General features: G+C 41.3%; 2 protein-coding genes across 2 annotated transcripts; one reads left to right on the top strand and one right to left on the bottom strand.

Annotated features, from left to right (window-relative positions):
- Window positions 1-1,611: 1,611 nt before the first annotated feature.
- On the bottom strand, window positions 1,612-7,608 carry Zip102B (Zinc/iron regulated transporter-related protein 102B). Its single transcript, XM_080285470.1, has 7 exons — window positions 7,365-7,608; window positions 5,294-5,417; window positions 4,559-4,702; window positions 4,155-4,226; window positions 3,919-4,004; window positions 3,101-3,235; window positions 1,612-2,763 (listed from the first exon to the last, which is right to left on the bottom strand). Exons 1-7 carry the CDS (start codon window positions 7,458-7,460, stop codon window positions 2,533-2,535), a joined length of 888 nt encoding a protein of 295 aa, XP_080141596.1. The 5' UTR covers window positions 7,461-7,608; the 3' UTR covers window positions 1,612-2,532.
- A 754-nt stretch (window positions 7,609-8,362) lies between these two features.
- LOC145416420 (protein disulfide-isomerase A5) lies at window positions 8,363-19,173 on the top strand. The gene is made up of 12 exons (XM_080285368.1): window positions 8,363-8,392; window positions 10,385-10,456; window positions 10,869-11,014; window positions 12,873-13,080; window positions 13,358-13,575; window positions 13,775-13,943; window positions 14,302-14,406; window positions 14,798-14,968; window positions 15,490-15,622; window positions 17,191-17,390; window positions 17,724-17,913; window positions 18,543-19,173. The coding sequence occupies exons 1-12, from the start codon at window positions 8,363-8,365 to the stop codon at window positions 18,806-18,808; spliced, it is 1,908 nt and encodes a 635-aa protein (XP_080141494.1). The 3' UTR covers window positions 18,809-19,173.
- The last annotated feature ends 397 nt before the right edge of the window (window positions 19,174-19,570 follow it).

The following is a 19,570-nucleotide window of genomic DNA, read 5'->3' as shown; positions in this document are numbered from 1 at the left end:
ACTCAGCTCCAGGAAATAAACTGGAAAAGGACAAAAATCTGGGCCAAGTTAAGGTAAAAAGGACATAATATTACACCACATGAATGCCTGACTTATTCTTGCTAACAAAGGATAGTTTACTCTGGTTAATGGAAGCAGTGGAGGGGTTAATGAAGGCTGTACCTAACCCTGCCATTCAAAATCTATTCCAAAGCGATTTAAATAGTCCATGGAAAGATCAAAAATAAAACATATCACCTGGTCATGGGTTAAAATATAATTAAGGAATGTATCAACGTTCTTTCCTATGCTGTTTCTCAAAATTTCATGACAAATCATCAACATCACCAATACCATCATCATCATCATAATCATCCAACATTAATAATATAACCCTTCATCACTGTCATCTCAAACTTCAGTATTCTGTCCTCACCCACCTCTCTCATTCACTCAAACACTCCTCCTCCTCTTCCTTCTCTCTCAGAAATTCCTCTCCCTCTTCCTCCTCTCACCAATACACAAGGTATAATCAAAATATTCCCAGTCCAAAAAATTGATTAATGTTCTAACATATACTACCTAGAATTTCTACACCCTGAACTACTAGCACTGATGCCCATATCTGAAGATAAGAATGCTAATGTTAATAATTTCCCAGCCCTACAAAGGAAGTAAGTATAAAAATAAATAAATAAATAAATAAGGTAAGAATAAAAAGTATATCAATCCCAATTACCTCCTCTGAGGTGTAGGGTCTTGTGGCTAGGCTAATACTAGTGATGCCCATATGTGAGGAATATAAAGTGTTAATGATTTCTATTTATCTAGCTATCTATAACTGGGGTGATGTGTAGCCTACTGTGGTGCCCCTGATAACTGGATGGAGACGCAGATGTGGCGTCCATCCAAGAACCACCCCTCTACACACTTCCCCATGGTGAGCAGAGGCGAAGTATTATCTGCCACAGGGGAATATCGATTCACTGTATGGGATGGCCCTGCAAAGGCAATTGCTTGCATGTGGTTGATGGGTCTGCTCAGCCTGACAGATCAGGGTTACTCTGCTACTATTACTACTGCTGCTACTACTACTACTACTACTATTAGCCATCTATTCTTTCTCAGGCCAAAAAAAAAAAAAAAAAAAAAAAAAAAAAGGTAAGTTAATCCCATTTATCCCTTTGGGAGTGTAGAAGTATGAGGTTATGCTAATAACAGTGATGTCCATACATGAGGAACTGAAATTTCAATGCTAATAACTTCCCAGCCCCCACCCCAACAAAAAATTTTTCTATATACTACCCTCTTGGAAATATTGGTGCTTATAGTTCTTTCACCTCAACCTGGCCCAGATTTTGCCTTTTTGCAGCTTAATTCATGCACCTCAGTGGCACTGAAAGACAGTACTGCAGGAGACAGGCAGCTTCAGCCTCCAGTTCACTGGGTTATTATCCAGATGAACCTGCTAATATTATGACAACGACTACCACTGTTACTACTACTATAGTATTACTATTAATTATGTACCAATACTGCCATCTCCCCATCTTCAACGCCGAGTTATAACAAGAGACTAATACTGGAGCATGAAGCCTGTCACAAAGATGTCCTATGGAAAAAATGCAGAGCTGCAACATGACCTTTTTCTTACACTGAGGTATGTGAAATAAGCTACAAAAGGATGAAAATCTGGGCTATATTATGGTGAAAGAACTACAGACATCTCCTTTGCACTGATATAATATATCCAAAGGAATCAAGAATGAACCAATCAGGGCATTTCCCTGATTCAAAGGGGAGAACAGCCCAATTTGTACACATACTTGAATTTGGGTCATGTTAAGGTGAAATACAGACCTCTCCCTTGCACTGACTTAAAACATCCAAAGGTACAAAGAATAAATTAACAAGGACATTTCCCAGATTCAAAGGGTAAAATATTATTCCCAGCCCAAAATTTAACTATAGTACTTTATACTCAAATTATATAGTTGCTATGAACTTTATTACAGAAACTAAAGGAGTGGTCCATATATATTGCTCCTCTTACACTCCATCTGGTGGTTTCCTGTGTGCTGTGGGGGCTCAGTCAGTGTTACCTATGTCTATCCTGCATCATTTATCCATTTCTTACTCCCACTGCCACACCAGCAGACCTCCGTCCTCATTGCATAAAAACTATGGTCAGAATTAACAATATCTCTCTTACATCACTTACTCATTTCCTATTCCTCCCCATATCCATGCCTATACTAGCACTGAGCCGTCCCCACAACACATAAGCTACCATCAGGTGAGTTTCAAGTGCACTGCTATTTACAGACCATCCGGTACAGCACACCCTCGTTATAAGATCACCTGGTATACGATTGTTCCAGTGATGCTCAATTTCTCATTATAGATTACAATAATTTTGCTCATACAATCGCTACTGTACAAAACTAAATTCGTTATATGATTGGTTTTCAAAAATTAATTCCTCTCATAAAATGAGGGTGTGCTGCATTTCATTTATTAGTTGTTACCAAATTATCTACACATACACAACTACTAGTGATGGTGGCCAAAGGTAAGGAACAGGGGAAGTAGTGACCCACACACAAGGGCGGCCAACTGCTTGCGTGAGAAATGGCCATGTCCGTTGGCTGATGTGGAGTCATGGTGGGAGTGTGCAGTGAGCTCAGGCAACACATGCACAGTTGACACGTACAGGAAGGTGCCGGCGCTGAACAACATGGCCACACCGGTACTGTGTGTTGATGTGAAGGTCTCTGTACCACTCTGAGGATGTAAGGGTAAGTATGATATGGTTAGTCATCATTACGTCACCAGTGAGAGGAAACAACATATAGCCAGAATAAGAGTAAGTGATGTAGAGAAAGTGAATAATGAAATACCTGTGACTATACTGAATATGGAATTAAAGAAGTGGAAAATAAAATATGATATTAGTACTGGGAACCATTCAATCACAGGAATTTACCAGCACCTCAAAATGAATGCTTATTGAACCAAGCTCTCCTTGTTTGCTTTTTCTTGCCTTTGGTTCCTTCTCTGCATTAAAAAACAAAATACTGTACACAAAAATCAGTGGATATAAGTCTTAGTTGTTTGGCACCTTGACAATAGTGAGGTAGGTTGTGGCGGCACCAGTGGGGGCAGCCAGGGCAAAGACCAAAAGGTGGCGCCGGATTTTATTGCGGTCCAAACCTTCATGGAGAAGAAATGTCACAAGGCCAAACGCTGCCGGGGCCTGGAGAAGATGGTGAGAATGAGGTAGGTCAGAGGGAGGGATGTAACTAAATGTATCCTTGCCTCTAAACACAGTTCAAATAGTAGATGGAACTACAGCGCAATCTACTATATGAGGTTGCTGTTATTATGGTCCCAGGCTTATCCGAATGTGAACCTAGTGGACTGCAGGCTGGAGCTGCCCTTCTGTATCCTGTCATCTTCTTTTGGATGAAATAGAAGAGAGGGTTCAGGGACACTTGCATAACTGCAGTTCATTCCATTTAACTGTACTCTTTCCACCTTAACCTTCAGCATGTTATTTCATGAAGTCCAGTGGCAGAAAATGATAACACTATGGCTTTACATTCTTTCCATGGCACTTCTTCATGGCTAGCATCATAATCTAGTGTTAATCAGCATTGAATATGGGGAGGGGGCAATTTTAGACCAGGTTAAGGTAACAGGACGACAGGAGAAGATTTTCCTCCGGTAAATCAAAGACAGCATAGGAAAATACTGTGGCCCTAAAATTGTCTAAACACTATTAACAGCACTATTTTGTGATTAGCATCATATTCCGGTGTTAATTTCTTGTTACAGCTCAGCATTCAAGGTGGAGAGTTGGAAGCTTTATGCCTAGTTGAAGTGAACAGAGAACAGAATAAAAAATAATATTAATAATGAAAAGAAAAAATCCCTCACCTTGTGCAGCATGATAGCGAAGAAAACAATCATTTCTACATCAGTGTGTGATGACGCTGCTGCTGCCCCCAGTGCGATGCCATCAGCTGCAAACAACACAGATAATGTTTGTCAATATCATCATGATCAATCATCCAAATCTCTTTTCCCACTCCAGAAGGTAAAGTATATATTTCTCTCTCTCTCTCTCTCTCTCTCTCTCTGTCTTGAGGAAGGGCAATGCTCGTGGGACTTACCTGCAGCATGAACCACTAAGCCCAATGTGGCGGTCAGGGAGCGGTGACCTTTTGTATTCCCACCTTCAGGGTCTGTGAAGGAGAAATACAAAATATTTTAACATTTTCTCAAGCTTAACCCCATCAATAATTACATCCATCTATCAATTATACAATCTTTCTTTGATTGCTGTATATCTTTTTCACTGTTTCCTTAGTATCTCCAGACAATTTTATGCACCTCAAGAGAGACTTTTCATACTGGAGGGGTTATGATTTTCAGTGGTCCCTCTACTACCAGTGTGTTCTCCTGACGTCAATAAAATGGTCTGGTACAGTGAGATGAGGAATTTTACTGGCACTGGTGGAGGTATGCACTCTCTAAGGGCTTTCTAACTGGCTGGTTTGAAGCACAGCCAACTGACCTGGTTTGCGATGTCCACCGGCACACTGGTCAATAAGAAGCATGAGCAAAAATCCCAGCACCAGGGGTGGACCTACTAGGTTGTGTGGCTCAGTGTGCTGGTGTGGGCTGGATACTTGAGCTGCAGCCACTTCACCACCACTATCTGAATGTGCAAGGGGAGGCAGAGGAAGTTAAGGTATTATGAAGTGTTCATGTGGATCATTATCCTTATTATTATTATTATCATCATCATCATCATCATCAAACATTTTGGTACCTCCTGGGAAGCCCCAAACAGAGGACGGCTATAACAAAAACACCAAAGGATCTTGTCCACTCATAACCTCTTCCACTTTCTCAAATATATAATCATCTTTCTCATCAATATACTGTTCCATTCCCTTCTTCCATACCACATATTCAGACTGGGATTGGCCTACTTCTGTCACATGACAACAAAGCAATTATAGTTTGGAGCACAAATCCAGTAGCCGGCTATTGCATGTTACTGATGACAGCATCTAACTGATTATTAAATACACAAATAATATAGTACACTGACAAACATGCACCTGTGTATATTTCCTTCCACTCTGCATGCGTCATCATCATAAGGAAGTCGGAGGGCAAGGGGGGCAGTAGAGAGAGAGAGAGAGAGAGAGAGAGAGAGAGAGAGAGAGTGTGTGTGTGTGTGTGTGTGTGTGTGTGTGTGTGTGTGTCTGCAATTTAGTGCACACATGCATGTGTAATTTACCTGTTTGAGCTTTAGGGTGCGACTGGAGTGTAAAGAGTGTGTTGACGCCTTCAGGAATGATAACAGTGAGTGCAGTGCCCACCAGCAACCCTGCACCCAACACTGTCACCACCTCCATGCGATCCTGCAATTGATGCCAAAAATGAAAAAACTAACACTAAAAACCTGAGGCAACCTTTCTGACAATGTGTTTGGTATTTCCTTATATTGTGTTCCTATAATAATAACTATTTAGTGGAAACAACAACTGGAATTCAAGTTGTTCTCTCCGACATGTTAGTAGGATTACTCAAAAACTAAAAGAGAGATTTGGACCAAATCTGGTGGGGAAATAGACCTTGTCCCTGGGAACAATCGATTAACTTTTGGGACCAATCTGGATTTTATTACAGATTTTGGATCCAGAAAACAATTTCAGTGAAACCCTAATCAATGATGAGAAACCCTAACCCATTATGAAGAGTGGTTTGGAGAATATGTTGCCCTTGTTGGAGAGATGCACTCCACTAGGGGCCTCTCTAGTTTAGTGATTTTTGTTTATACCGGTACCTCAATATTTGCTGACACTTTTCTCCTATGACACTTCCATCACAGATTAACTCCTTCCCCATCACTTGAAGTTGTAAATCTCCCCATGGGGATCATTAGTAACCCCAGCAGTCATTTGCAACAGATGTGTCACAGATGAAAAGCATTAGCAAATGATGAGATTTAAACTGAAAACACTTCAGAAGACTGAATTCCACTTGTGACTTCTACTAAATATTACCCCTTATCAGTACTTCCATGTACTTGCCTTACTTTATAAATTACCATATACCAATATGAGGTGAAGCACAGAAAAACAGACCAGAGGGCATGTCTGATTCTGAACCAGACTTAGCCATATCATTTGTTTCCACCACAGTTTACTGTTCAAGGCTACCGGCAAATCAGCGACATGATGTCAAGGGCAGCCATTTTGAACAAGTGATGGACAATGGCCAATGAGCGACCTCTTTGCCTTTTGCTTTGTTTTAGGCCAATGATTTCAAACTTAATTTCCCAAAATAGGAAAGGGAGGCCCCTCTGATAAATTTAGTCTAGCCATGGCAACCATCAAGTGCACCTGTCCATCTTGTGACTGGGTTTTAGACATCACTGTAAATTTTTTCGAAAATGACCAGGCTTCTGTTAAATCTCCAAGAGATCATGGTCTTCTGTCGTATGTTCCTAAAGGAACATAAGACTAATACACTTCCCCACTTCTTCGTCACTGCATCCTGCCTCTACAAGACACGCAGGCAAGCCAACAGTCAGTGATTTAAGGTTAGTTAAATACAACACGGCCCTACAAGGTTAGCCTTGGTTATGTTTGTTCAAATAGGCTACAGCACAGCCGGTTTACTGCACGGCTTTGGTAATTTCCGATAAAATCAGTAATCATGTATATTATTCTTTCTAGAACCAAACTATTTCAATGGCTTCTGTAGGATCTTTGTTGTTGAATTTATCAAAAATTGCGCATTTTAGAAGGGGAGGGGGATCAAAACTAAAAACTAGTAATTTATGGTAAAATGACAACTAAAATCTAAAACACTAAAATTGTTAGGTTCCAGAAAAAAGAAATGATTTTGTAAAGATTTGGGTTGAAATCATTATACCAATTTTTTTTTTTTTTTTTTTTCAAATACTGAGAACCATAAAATAATCTAAATGGCATTAATACAAACTTTGAGAGGTGTTCCAAGATAATACACCCAGCTAATGAACAGCCCGGAAATAAAGTGCAGGGGAACAGCAATAAAACTAAACCATTTCAAGATATCACCATGGCAGCACCAGGGTACACAACCATCATTCAACTGTTAGACACAGGTTCTGCATCATGCCCAGCCTACATTAATATAATAGATCCGTGATATCACCATAGCAACGCTTCACCGAGTAACATAAGCATCACAAATTCCGGATATCACCATGGCAACGCTTGACTGAGTACACAACCATCACTCAGAATTTAGAGATAGATAAATGCTTACTGGAAGATAGTTCAGCGCCATTTTCAGACTATAATAATGCGATATCTTACCTCTGACATGTTCATGACAAGTGGAATGGAGCCGGCGATATAACAGCCCACCAGCATGGCCAATGACAGCAGCACCAACACCAATATGGGCTCCATCTTCACTACCCTCTGGCTTTCCTCCCCTGCCCGCCTCCCGGTCCTCCGCTCGTCTTATTCCAGTCCGGCCTGATGCGCTGCCATAAAGCGAAATTCCACCCTAATTTGGGAGGACGAGAGAAGCTCCTACAGCTGGCTATTTCCCCTACAGCTGTCTCTTTGTAAACTCAGATGACATAGGTAAACACGATCGTATTTTGTTTTGATATGGCGGGGAAAATAATGGGGAAATTTTGATATCTTTATGATAATCTTGTCTTCAAGTAATAACTCATGAATAGTTTAACAGTAATATTAGTAATAGCGATATTGCACCCAGATACTTTAAAGACATAAGAAACAGCCGTGTTAAGTTTTACTTGAAGCCTTTCAAACGCCATAATGCATTTTTAATATTACCACAGAACACCAGTTGTTGTCGTACTAGGAGTTCTGTAAATAATATTTTCTTACAGAAGGACCTTTTTGATTTCACATTTAATAGATACGGGCCCTGATAATTCTCTGGAATGATATTTATTGTGTGAAAGAGTTTCAAGATGGCTGCGAATTTGCCACACTAATACATTAAATTTAGAAGATTAAAACTGTAAATAATAACAGTAAATGTGCATGTATTGCCTTTTTACTGATATCTCCATCTTGTGGATTTACTTGTATAATGATATAGTTACCAAGATTAATTTCAAGGGAATACTTTTTCCCTAAACCAACAAAACATTCCAATTTCCTAGTGTTTTTGGCATTTAATAACCCTTACTTTAGCAATTAAAATTGAGTGTACATGATTCATATAGCTAAAATAGATAACTTGATAATTCTGAACCAAAAGATTAAGAAATATAATAAAACAACCATTAACCCTGTCAGACTGCAATTTGACGTGTACGGCGAGGGATGCTATGCGGCGCTCCGTCATATTACTCGCCTTTGTGAGTGTTTAGCACCGTTTATGGACTTAGCAACCCTTGTGGAATATCTACATCAGCATATTTAAACCCGGAGAATCCAATTTGACTCTAATTATGGCGTGAAAGTGTTGTATGCCAAAAATTATGATGTCTTGGCCCGGGTGTACTTGTAAATAGGGGCACAGCTGATGTACAGTTATTGTATACAGTTCTCAGTTATTATTCAGATTATTCCATGTAGTATGGTAATTAACATGCTATATACCAATGAAGAATTATATGTGTAAAATACCTAGTTCTGTATTGGAATTAATATGCTTGGCATCACTACGTAACATTTCGGTAATTGCCCCATATTTAGGGTATAATCAGGCCCAGCGAGGATTTATTATAGAAATAAACAAGTAATTAGCTACTGAAGGACAATATTTATCAGTTGCCTAACGCCATCTCATGGAATAATTTAATGGCAATTCTATATATTTGTGGTGTTTTGGCTACGGTATAAAAATTGTGGAGAATGAGATTGACTAGAAGTGTATGTAAATAAGGTGGTGGGGGAGGGAGGGGAAGACCAAGTGTGAGTTGGAGGGATAGAAATGGAGAGATATATGAGAAAAGGGGGTGTGAGCCAGAGGGAGGGCAGCCAAGTGGCAGGACAGTGATGTGGAGAGGGATTTTTTAAAGAGAATACTGGTATAATTTTTTGGATTGACTGCCAAGTTAATTTTTGACAGCTAACCATTTTACAGAGGATATTCTTTTTTAGAATTCTTTTATCATTATTATCAGCTGACATTGCCCACCTGCCCATCCTGTCTGCTTCTCCACCTTCTCTCCTTCCTCTCCCTCTCCCTCCCACCCTCCCACATCCCATTTCTCTCTCTCTCTCTCTCTCACTCTATCTCTCCCTCCCTCCCTCCCTCCCTCCCTCCCCTGTTTCCTGCCCACTCACTCTATCCTTGCTCTTTCACCCACACCATCCCACACACACATTTATACCCACTTTCACATTCTCTCTCTCTTTCTCTCTCTCTCTCTCTCTCTCATCTGTTTATCTGTCTGTCCATCCATCTGTCTAACTCATTCATCTTGGACTTAATGTTACAGCTCAGCTTTCATGATTGAGAGATGGCAATTTTAGACCAAGTTAGAGTAGATGGTAGGTGGGGGCACTCATCATCTTCACACTCGATGTAGTGTTGCTCTAGAGTGACTGCTCTTTCCTCTCATCTTTCTTTCTTTCTTTCCTCTTCCTTCTGTCTATGGATGACTTAACACTGAGTGACCAGCCAAATGGTTGCCTGTACACCAGGAAACCCTTTACTTCACCGGCTGGTAACCATATACAGTATCCAGCTTTTGGCGCATGGTAGTTTAATGGGTAATTAGTGCAATTGAACGTGTGTGAGTTTATATCTAAGGGATGGTTGGGGTGTATTGCTCACGTAATGCCACTCAGGGATGAGTGAGGCTGGTCGCTCTTATATTAAATGTCAGGACCGACTTGCCTAGCCCCAGGCTCCTACAGTCCTCATGGGGCAACACAGAATTAGGTGATGAATGAAAATATGTAGAGTAAAAAGGGTATATCTGGTGTTGGAGTAGTAAGAATAATGCATAACAGACTTGCTCATAGTGAGTAAAGGAAGTCAGTTGAATTTTTGAACCTCACACACTGTAGGTGGTGATCAGGAGCCTTCATGTGGTGGCATTCTGCACCCTGGGTGGAGCTAAGTAGCTGCAGTGGCCACCTGGAAGCCAGACTTCTCATATTTCCCTACATTTTGTTCCTGGGAAGGACCCTGGTCCAACCCTGTTGAGGTGCTGTCTGCCACAGAGGGGCACCAGATTCCTACACAGTGTATGAACTGTACTGTACCTGTAGGACAGCCCTACAGAAGCAGTTGCTTACCTTTGGTGAACAGGTCTGCTCGGCCTGACAGACTGGGGTTAAGCAACATCATCAGCAACTACAACTGGTGGCTTATTAATATATTGATGTGTTTGCAGCTGTGTGGTGTGGTGGTGGTGAGCCTGGCGGCCAAGTCACAGAGTTATGTCGAGACCATCTCAGACCCCAAGGTGAGACATAATCGTATACACCACTGCTGCCTTATAGCCAGTAATAAACATGATTACATAATGGCTGGGACTGCACTGTTTTTCTGTTTTAGGTGATTCTCTTTTATATATCAGGGAATACAATTACAGATGTGTCATTACTGTGAAAGAGATGCAGTAAAACAGTAGGCCAGCTTTTTTCCTTGATTGTACACTTCTAAAAGTGTGGGTGTATACTTCATATGAAACAGTCTGACATCACAAGATATGGATAATGCTAAATGCCTTGTGATTCAACCCCACTTTGGTAAACTTGCTGCCGTGAGGGTGTATTAAATCTCATGCTTGAGGCCACGACTTCTAGATAGTTGTGTAATATTTTTTTTATGGAAGTGTTCATAATGATCAAACCTAATCATTGGTCTTTGTACAGGAATGGAAGAAACTGCTAAGGACGCGTACGAACATCCTGGTGCTGTACTCACGAGGGAAGGTGCGCCAGGAGATAAACAATGTCTTTACTGAGGTATCCAGGGAACTGCGAGGGACTGCCACCCTAGTACATATCGACTGTGCTAGGTGAGGGTTTTTGTTTGTGTGTTTTTTTGTGTGTGTGTGTGTGTGTGTGTGTGTGTGTGTGTGTGTGTGTGTGTGTGTTTTTCTTGCTCTCTGGACCCCACCTCACCTCACCCTTGAATGGGAGAATGAGAGAGGATAGTGAGTCACAGGAGCCTGAGAGAGTTTATGAGCAGTTGGACAAGTTACATTTGTAAAGGGTTAACTGCAGGTGTTCATTTTGCCATACTTCACTTACTGACATCCACAAGTGTGTGTATATGCAAATGCAGGTAATTTATTGCCAGACTCACTGAAATGTCATTATCTTGAGCTATTTCCTTCCTCAGGCTCCCATTCCACAGGTCTGCATACAGGGCCTCATTCCATGTCTTCCTTGATCGATCTATGGGCAGTCTTCCTTCCCTGTTCATATGTGGGACCCTCATCAGCCTTCTGAGTACCAACAAGCAAAATACAGCTCACAAGCAAACTTCTTTGGACACACTGTAATGCATCCCCTCACCACAACACTCTTACTCACCTCATACACCACACTATCACAACACTGACAATCCTTGAAGAGAACGTCAACAATAAACCTCTGGGAGTAACCATCTGAAGTGGCTGGCTTCCTGCGATCCACTAGTTTCACATACAGATGAGCCTGGGACTGCAGCAACAACCACAACTCTCCTCAACCCATCATCCTCCCCCTCCTTCTCTGTGTGTCCAAACTACATAAAAGAAATATAAAAAGTATAAAATGTGATTATAGTCATATAGATGGTATAACTACAGATGGTCAGTTTGTTAAATATCATGTAAATAAAAAACTAAACAAAAACACAGCTCAGCAACTGCATAAACACATTATAACTAAACATAACACACTAAAACTAAACTAAAGAAATATAAACATTAAAAACCAAAATATAATCTATCTATCTATCTATTGCCAGACACCATAATCCCTTAAGGGGTGGCCATTTGACTTTGAGTTATTTGTTTTAAGGGGAGGGGCACTAACCCTCCACCAACCCACTTGTTCACACGTAGGGAGCACGTATGGTTTGGTTATATGGTTACCACCCAGTGTTGTAAATGGTTTCTTGGCTTACAGGAAACCATTTGGCTTGTCACTCAATGTAAAGCCACCTGTAAAGGAAAGAAAAGCAATAAGAAGTGAAAGGAAAGATGGGAGAAATAGGAATGATGGTAGCAATTATGACTGCAGGTGATCCGGGTGTCATACATCACTCCCAGACATCCACAGGTGTGTGGGAAGGCACGTTATGTCTGCCGGCTAATTTATTACTTGGTACAGTAAATTAAAGTGATCATGAGCAGTTTCCATCCTTAAACTGAGAGCCGTCCATGTAGGATATTATGCCATACCTTCCTTGAACTGTATCAGGGCTTACTCCCCTCTGTATTCATTCCTACAGCCCCCCTCAACCAGTCACCCTTCCCTCTTCTTTCAACATGCCCAGACCATGTTTTAAAATATAAACAAAGTGTAAAAGATGATGGTCTTATGATGTAACTGCAGGTGGTCAGTGAATCATCCATCATTCATAGACAACCACATGTTTTGTGTGTGTGCGTGTGTGTGTGTTTGAAAGCCAGTCATATCAGTTTGATAATTTATTTAGAGACTCTGCAGTGTTCAAGGTTTGGTTTTCTGAGAGATAAACCTGGATGGATTCATTCATAAAGAGCACATTGTATAGTTTGAACTTGGAAGTGTTTTTATTGAAATACAGTATTACATTTGAAGCATGTATGGGTTCTGTCTGAGGGGTGGTTGGGGTGTCTTGCTTGTGCAGTGCCTCTCAGGCAAGTGAGGTTAGATATATATGATATATATATTTTCTTACAGTGATGGTAAGAAGCTGTGCAAGAAGAACAAAGTGGAGCCAGTGGGTGGATATGCATTAAAGCATTATAAGGATGGGGAATATCACAAAGACTATGATCGTCGTGAGACTGTGCACTCAATGGCCACGTTCCTACGTGACCCGTCTGGTGACATACCCTGGGATGAGGATGACCAGGGTGTTGATGTTGTGCACATCAATGACGTCAATGTGAGTACTGTACAATACTGGCACTGGCTAACCCCTGCTTCACCCTGGAACTGTCTTCACAGTCTGTTTTTCTAACTGCCTGTGATCTCCAGTCTTCATTGTGAAGTGTGTACAATTATCATGTAAAGAATTAATCTTGAATATGGCTTTATTGTTCAGTATTTATATTTGTTATTATTGTTCAGTTTTGTTTAGTAGGGATAAATTTAGAAGGCTGTAAGACTTGAGTTCTTTCTTTTAAGCATCAAAGTATTAATGATTTTTTTCATTTCCACAGGCACTCACAAAGCTACTAAAACGTGAAAAAGCATTCATGATGATGTTCTACGCTCCGTGGTGTGGGTTTTGCAAACGCCTTAAACCAGATTACTCCTCAGCTGCCACTGAGCTGCGTGACACACACACCCTGGTGGCCATGGATGTAAACAAACCGGAGAATTCAGCTGCCCGCATCAAATACAACATCACTGGCTTTCCTACGCTAATGTATTTTGAGTGAGTATATGTGAAGAATAGTGATGTTAAAAATCTGGGAAAATTGGAGGACACTAACTAGACACTCAGGTTTGCATTCAGAGGTTTCCATGGCCTTGGTCGACTGGGATACGGCACATTCAGTTTGTGTTAATACTGTAATGACAAGTTTGTACTATGCTGACTGATTTTCTAATGACTTCTTACTGCCTGTTTGCAGAGATGGTGTTCCTAAATACACATACGAGGGAGAGAATAACAAGGCGGGTATTGTGTCGTTTATGAAAAATCCAGGGAAGGCGCCAGAGAAGCCTAAAGAGGAAGTGTGGGCGGACACTCCCAGTGATGTGGCGCACCTGACTGATGCAACCTTTCATGAGTTTATTAAGGTTGGTAGTGCATCAGGAGGCTAAATCTGCTTCAGAATGGCAACATGCAGAAGCAGGTTGGATGGGTTAAGCAATTAGGCACCATTGCAGAGATGTTGGAGTGAAGATCTATCAGGGTGAAGTGTGTCATTGCTACAGCAGTGTCCTTTGTATGTTATTTTTCTAATCGCTCTTGATTCTTAGCACTGTGTAATCTCAAACTAATAGCTATGCGGTTATTACCAGACAACAGGCTGATGCATCATTGTGACAGCTGTAAGTGTAGGAAGTCGGAAGACACTGCTTATTTTGGAAGTGACTCAGTTCCATTAGGTGAAATTAACCTTGTTTAAAATTTGTATGCATTTGCCTCCAACAGGGTGAGGCATCAGTGCTGGTAATGTTCTATGCCCCATGGTGTGGCCACTGTAAACGCATGAAGCCAGAGTACACCGCTGCTGCCACAGTACTGAAGGAGAAGGGAGTAAGGACTTCACTATTTGGTATTGTTAAGCATTGTCCCACCATTGGTGACAAGATTTTTGTCCATCCTTGCTGTGGATTCCTACTTTGCCACACATAGATTGTGGTTTGGATATCCTGTTACAAAATGTAGTATTCGTATATAGCCTACTACTTATGGGTGCCAGTGAGTTGTTAAGCCCAAAAGTTCATTCAGTCCAGTATATCTAATTGTCATCTTAGGTTGTGGACAGAGATTCATTGTATACCCTACCGCACCCACCTTAATTTGTTAGCTACCCAGTACGTTATTGTACACAGAGCTTTCATATTTTGTGTTTAAATATTCTGATTCATGTGAATGTCTGTGAGTGAACAAGTTTTTGCCCATTTTCACAATTACCTGACTTCAGATTGCAGGAAAACTAGCGGCAGTGGACACAACCAAGGAGACTAAACTGGGATCAGAATTCAACATCAAGGGATATCCTACCATTAAGTACTTCAGGGATGGAGAGTTTGCATTCGATGTGTCTTCGGCGAGGGAGAAAGACAAGATAGTTGAGTTTATGACAGACCCAAAGGTGAGGAAGTTATAATGCTTTTGTCCTAACCTGTCTTCCTGTCTGTATATCCTTTTGCCTGTGATCTTTTGTCTTTTAAACACAGTTTGTCCAGGCAGTTTGAAATGAACTGATCTTGAGTTTGGCTCTATATTTTATATTGTTCTTGGAGTGAGCAATTATTGTGGGCTTCTTGCCCTTGGTTCAGTCATCCTTGCATTAAAAAAAAAAAAAAAAGTCCCGGACTCCCTTCAGCTCAGTTGATGGTCAAGTGTGGTCATTTTGGAGATTGAATTAGCTAGACTAGTAACGAGGAGACTCTTTTCTCCCTCATAACTAGGGATGATCAGATTTCGTATTCGAATTGTGGGAGTGGCCCAATTCAGTCTGGTTAAAACAAGATACTGGTACCATTGCAACCAAGGAGACTCCCTCCAGTTGCAAGCATGTAAATAAGGCTTATCAAATTTCATACAACCAGAATTTACAGTCAGGTTGGAATGGTCCAGTTTTATTTGGTAAAAATATCTTGTGTCTTGCAGGAGCCACCACCACCGCCACCCCCAGAGAAGCCCTGGTCGGAGGTGGAGTCATCCGTTGTGCACCTCACCGATGAGAATTACAAATCATTCCTAAAGAAGAAGAAGCATGTCCTTGTTATGTTTTATGCACCATGTGAGTAGCAGCCATCATCTATGCAAGTAGTGGTAGTCTGTCTATCTATCTATTGCCAGATCCCATAATCCTGTATGGGGTGGCCATGGTAGTAATGCTGTAGTAATAATAGTACAAGAGCAACCCTAGTCTGTCTGGCCAAACAGACCCATCTGCCACAGGAAGCAATCGTCCCTGCCTGGCCATCCCATGCAGCCCTCCTGGTGGGCAACACCTCACCACCATCCTTATACTGGGGGTAGGGAGTGGGTTGAGGGATATTTGCACAACTGGACAACAGAGCTGCTTGGTTATATCACTGCCATCAGTTGCCTTGGCCACAAACTCCCAAAAGTTGCCAATAATCACCTGATAACTCAATTGAAGTCGGTCACCTCTTGCTGGCTCACACAGTCTCATGTGTCCTAAAACCCCATCCATGATAATTATTAGTGAACATTACCGTACATAAATTCTGCAGTAATGTAATCATAGTTATTATACCAGTTTTCTAGACATGATATTCTTAGAAAAATATTGCAGAACAGCTACTAAAATACATAAAACGACAAGTGGTGCGATAGCTTTCATCACACAATACAGTATTACAAGTCTCGCTGCCTGTTTATTTGAAAATTCCTATCATGTAGTTTTCAAACAGATTAGTGCTGCATCTGACAAATGCTGAAGTGAATGTACCAAATGTTACTTATGAAAACAGTATTTTCAAAACCAGAAACGTGGGAAGTCGAAACCACCTGCTGCAATCATGGGCACTGAATAAGCCTTGTGGTGCATGAGGTCGGTGCAAACGATCTTAAATTGATCTGTACTAATACTTTGCATTCAGATGGCTTTATAATACTTTTGTATATAGATATATGAATGTAAATTTTTCACATACAGTATTGAAATAGTAAGGAAACAGTTTGAGTCAGAGTGAGTAATTTGTGTTTGAACTAAGAAAAATATTTGTCCTGGAAATTAGACAGTATGCTAATAGTTCCGTACCAGCCTCACCAGCCAGGTAGCAGATGACACTCTGACAGTCCCTCAGTCATGGGATGAACACGTCTTTGCATATGATCTTCACCTGAGGTCTACTAAGATCTTGTAATCAAATTACTTTATATAAGCTTCATATGCTGTATACTGTAGATATATGGATATGAATTTTTCATTTCATTCACATAATGAGGACATGAACATCGATGGATTAAGTTAAAAACAAGACTGGTCCCGGAAATGAGATGATATGCTACCGTAATGTACTTTGGTGATTTCCTTTTACTTCCCAAAATGGAGCATCTTTTCCTCATTGTAGTGAGTAAATGTGTTAATAATATTTTAATTGTGACTACAGTGATACTTCAAGCACCTGAAAGAAAGCATGGTACTTCAAGCACTTAGTTGACCAATTTTTAATGTGTTCTGTTTTTGAGAATTGGGAACTTTTGGAAGTTTGTGGCCAAGGTTGTTGAAGATATCCCTATTTTGCACCTGTGCAAGTGTTCAAAAGGTTAGGTACCACTGCTGTGTTGTTTATGATAATGATGATGAGAATGCTTCTGATGATAATGGTACTGCAGGGTGTGGGCACTGTAAGAAGGCCAAACCGGAATTTACGGGTGCAGCGGAGCGATTTGCAGAGGATCCCAAGGTGGAGTTTGCAGCGGTGGATTGTACCAACCACCAGGCACTGTGTGGGGCAAACCAGGTCACAGGATACCCCACCTTTAAATATTTCAATTACTACAAGAACACCAAACCCTATAATGGAGGACGCACAGTTAGTACCAGTTGTTTTTGTGCATGTGTGTGTGTGAGGGATAGGGAGGGAAAGATGATGATTATGTTGGTATTGTTTGGAAACATGTGGCTGTAGACTCTCGGTAACAGTTATAGCCATCTCCCAATAGGAAACATACACTGTGAGCTTTATGGATGGCTCAAGGAAGTGGGAATAAGGGTTGGAAACATGCTAATGATGAAGATGGAAATACAGGTTTTGATGGCAATGATGACGATGGGAATAATGGTTAGGATAAATGATGATGATGATGGTGATTGCAGAAGTGCAGCTCTAGCAACATCACTAATAGTCACTTCCTTCTGTCATCAGGAAACAGACTTTGTGAAATTCATGGAGGACCCTGAAAATCCACTAAGTGGGTCCCCTCCACCACCACCTCCAGCGCCTCAGGAGGAGTGGGCGTCTGTGTTGGGCAGCCACCTCATCACACACCTCACAGACGACACCTTTGACACCTTCATCGCCACCAGGGAGGCACTCGTTATGTTTTATGCTCCATGTACGTAGTTTTCTGTGTTCCTTATACGTTAACTTCCAGTTGTTTTGTCGTAATCATACTCTGCCAGCTTGACTTGATAAGGAAGAGGTAGTCTGTTATCTCATCACACATTCAGTACCTTCATTGCAACCAGGGAGGTGCCTCTTTTGGTCTGTGTCCCATTTATATTATTTACTTAGTGACATCGAACAATTAACTATTGTGATACATCTGAAATCTGTGTACCACATGAATCTTTGTATACCTATGTTAGCATAATATCTTGCCATTGCCTGATCAAATTTGAATGAAAATTGGCCTAGACATTGTCTGAAGATGTTCCCTGGGATGCAATGGTTAAGCATTGTGTCTGCATCCGTAATGGCAGATAGGTCAAGCCTTTGTACCAGGAACTTCTTTGCTTAACAGTCAGATACAAAAGTCTGTTCACCTGCACTGTCTCTTGCTTACTGCAGGAGTCATAGTGCAGATGCTTGAGTGAGACACAGTGGTCAGTGGTACATACAGTCACCCACAGATGCAGGATAAAATGCATCTCTGTCCACAGAATCATATTTCAGCCATGAGTGAGAGACAGGAGAGGTGAATGGATTTTAGTATTTGACCAGTGTTCATCCTTTCCTTGACAGGGTGTGGTCACTGCAAGGCCATGAAGGGTGACTTTGGACAGGCGGCATTAGACCTTGCAGCAGAGGGCCATCCCGGGGTCCTGGCTGCGGTCGATGCCACTGTGGAGCGAAGCCTGGCCGCCCGATTCAACATAAACGGGTTCCCAACGCTTAAATTCTTCCGTCACGGGCGCCTCGTCACTGAGTACACCCGCAGCAGGAAGGCTACTGATATTGCCGACTTCATGAGAAACCCACCAGCAGCACAGGGCAAAGATGAACTATAGAGACAATCCTGTGCTCTGTACTGTTCTCTTCTCGTTTTATTTAATGCCTTTCTCTCCTGTTTCTTTTTTCTTACTTCTCTTTCTTTCTCCTACCTCTGCATTCCAATCTGTTTCCCATCCATGTACCTTCATTTCTATTTTTTCTTCCACATCTAAGATGCTCACCACCATGACAGGGCAAGAGTGAGCTATACAGATGATCCAGTGCCCCCTTCCCCTTCCCTATCTTTGTTTTTCCCATGTCTATCTCCAGTCTTCTTTTATCTATCTTTCTTGTACCTTTACTTTCCATTTCTCCTCTTCCTACCTTTAGTTTCACTTCTGGGATATTCACTGCCAGCACAGGGCAAGGATGTGCTATAAAAACAATCCTATGCCCCATTGTACTTCCCTATCTTCATTACACCCATGTTTTTTTCCTGTTTTTTCTGTTTCTCTTCTTCAGACCCCCATATCTACATTCTCTTCAACTTCTCAGATACCTACCAACAGCATAGGGAAAGGACGAGCAACAGAGATGAACTTGTGCCCTATACAGGTTCCCTATCCCGTTACTTTTATATCTGCAAGCCACCTTATCGTCTCTTCCCATTTCTTTTGTTTTCCCTCCCTTTTATCTTCTCCATACTATCTTTTCTAGTTCCTCTTCTTGTTATCTTCTCCCTCTCCTGTTGTCCCATTCACTTGTCCTGTTCATCCACTTTCCCTTTGTGTCTCTCCTTTCCACTTTATTGTCATCCTCTCTCTCCTGTTTTCCCTTTC

Source organism: Coenobita brevimanus, chromosome 106 (assembly GCF_032717465.1).
Source record: "Coenobita brevimanus isolate Jiangsu-jjx chromosome 106, ASM3271746v2, whole genome shotgun sequence".
Taxonomy (NCBI): Eukaryota; Metazoa; Arthropoda; class Malacostraca; order Decapoda; family Coenobitidae; genus Coenobita; species Coenobita brevimanus.
This window is presented reverse-complemented; position numbering and strand designations above follow the sequence as displayed.

Coding starts and splice junctions, on each gene's coding strand:
- LOC145416420 (XM_080285368.1), top strand. CDS start 8,363: ATGCGGCGCTCCGTCATATTACTCGCCTTT. Junction 8,393..10,384: donor CCGTCATATTACTCGCCTTT/GTGAGTGTTTAG, acceptor ATGTGTTTGCAG/CTGTGTGGTGTGGTGGTGGT. Junction 14,407..14,797: donor CAGTACTGAAGGAGAAGGGA/GTAAGGACTTCA, acceptor ACCTGACTTCAG/ATTGCAGGAAAACTAGCGGC.
- Zip102B (XM_080285470.1), bottom strand. CDS start 7,460: ATGGAGCCCATATTGGTGTTGGTGCTGCTGTCATTGGCCATGCTGGTG. Junction 4,703..5,293: donor GCACCCTAAAGCTCAAACAG/GTAAATTACACA, acceptor TTGCACATTCAG/ATAGTGGTGGTGAAGTGGCT. Junction 4,227..4,558: donor CGGTGGACATCGCAAACCAG/GTCAGTTGGCTG, acceptor TCTCCTTCACAG/ACCCTGAAGGTGGGAATACA.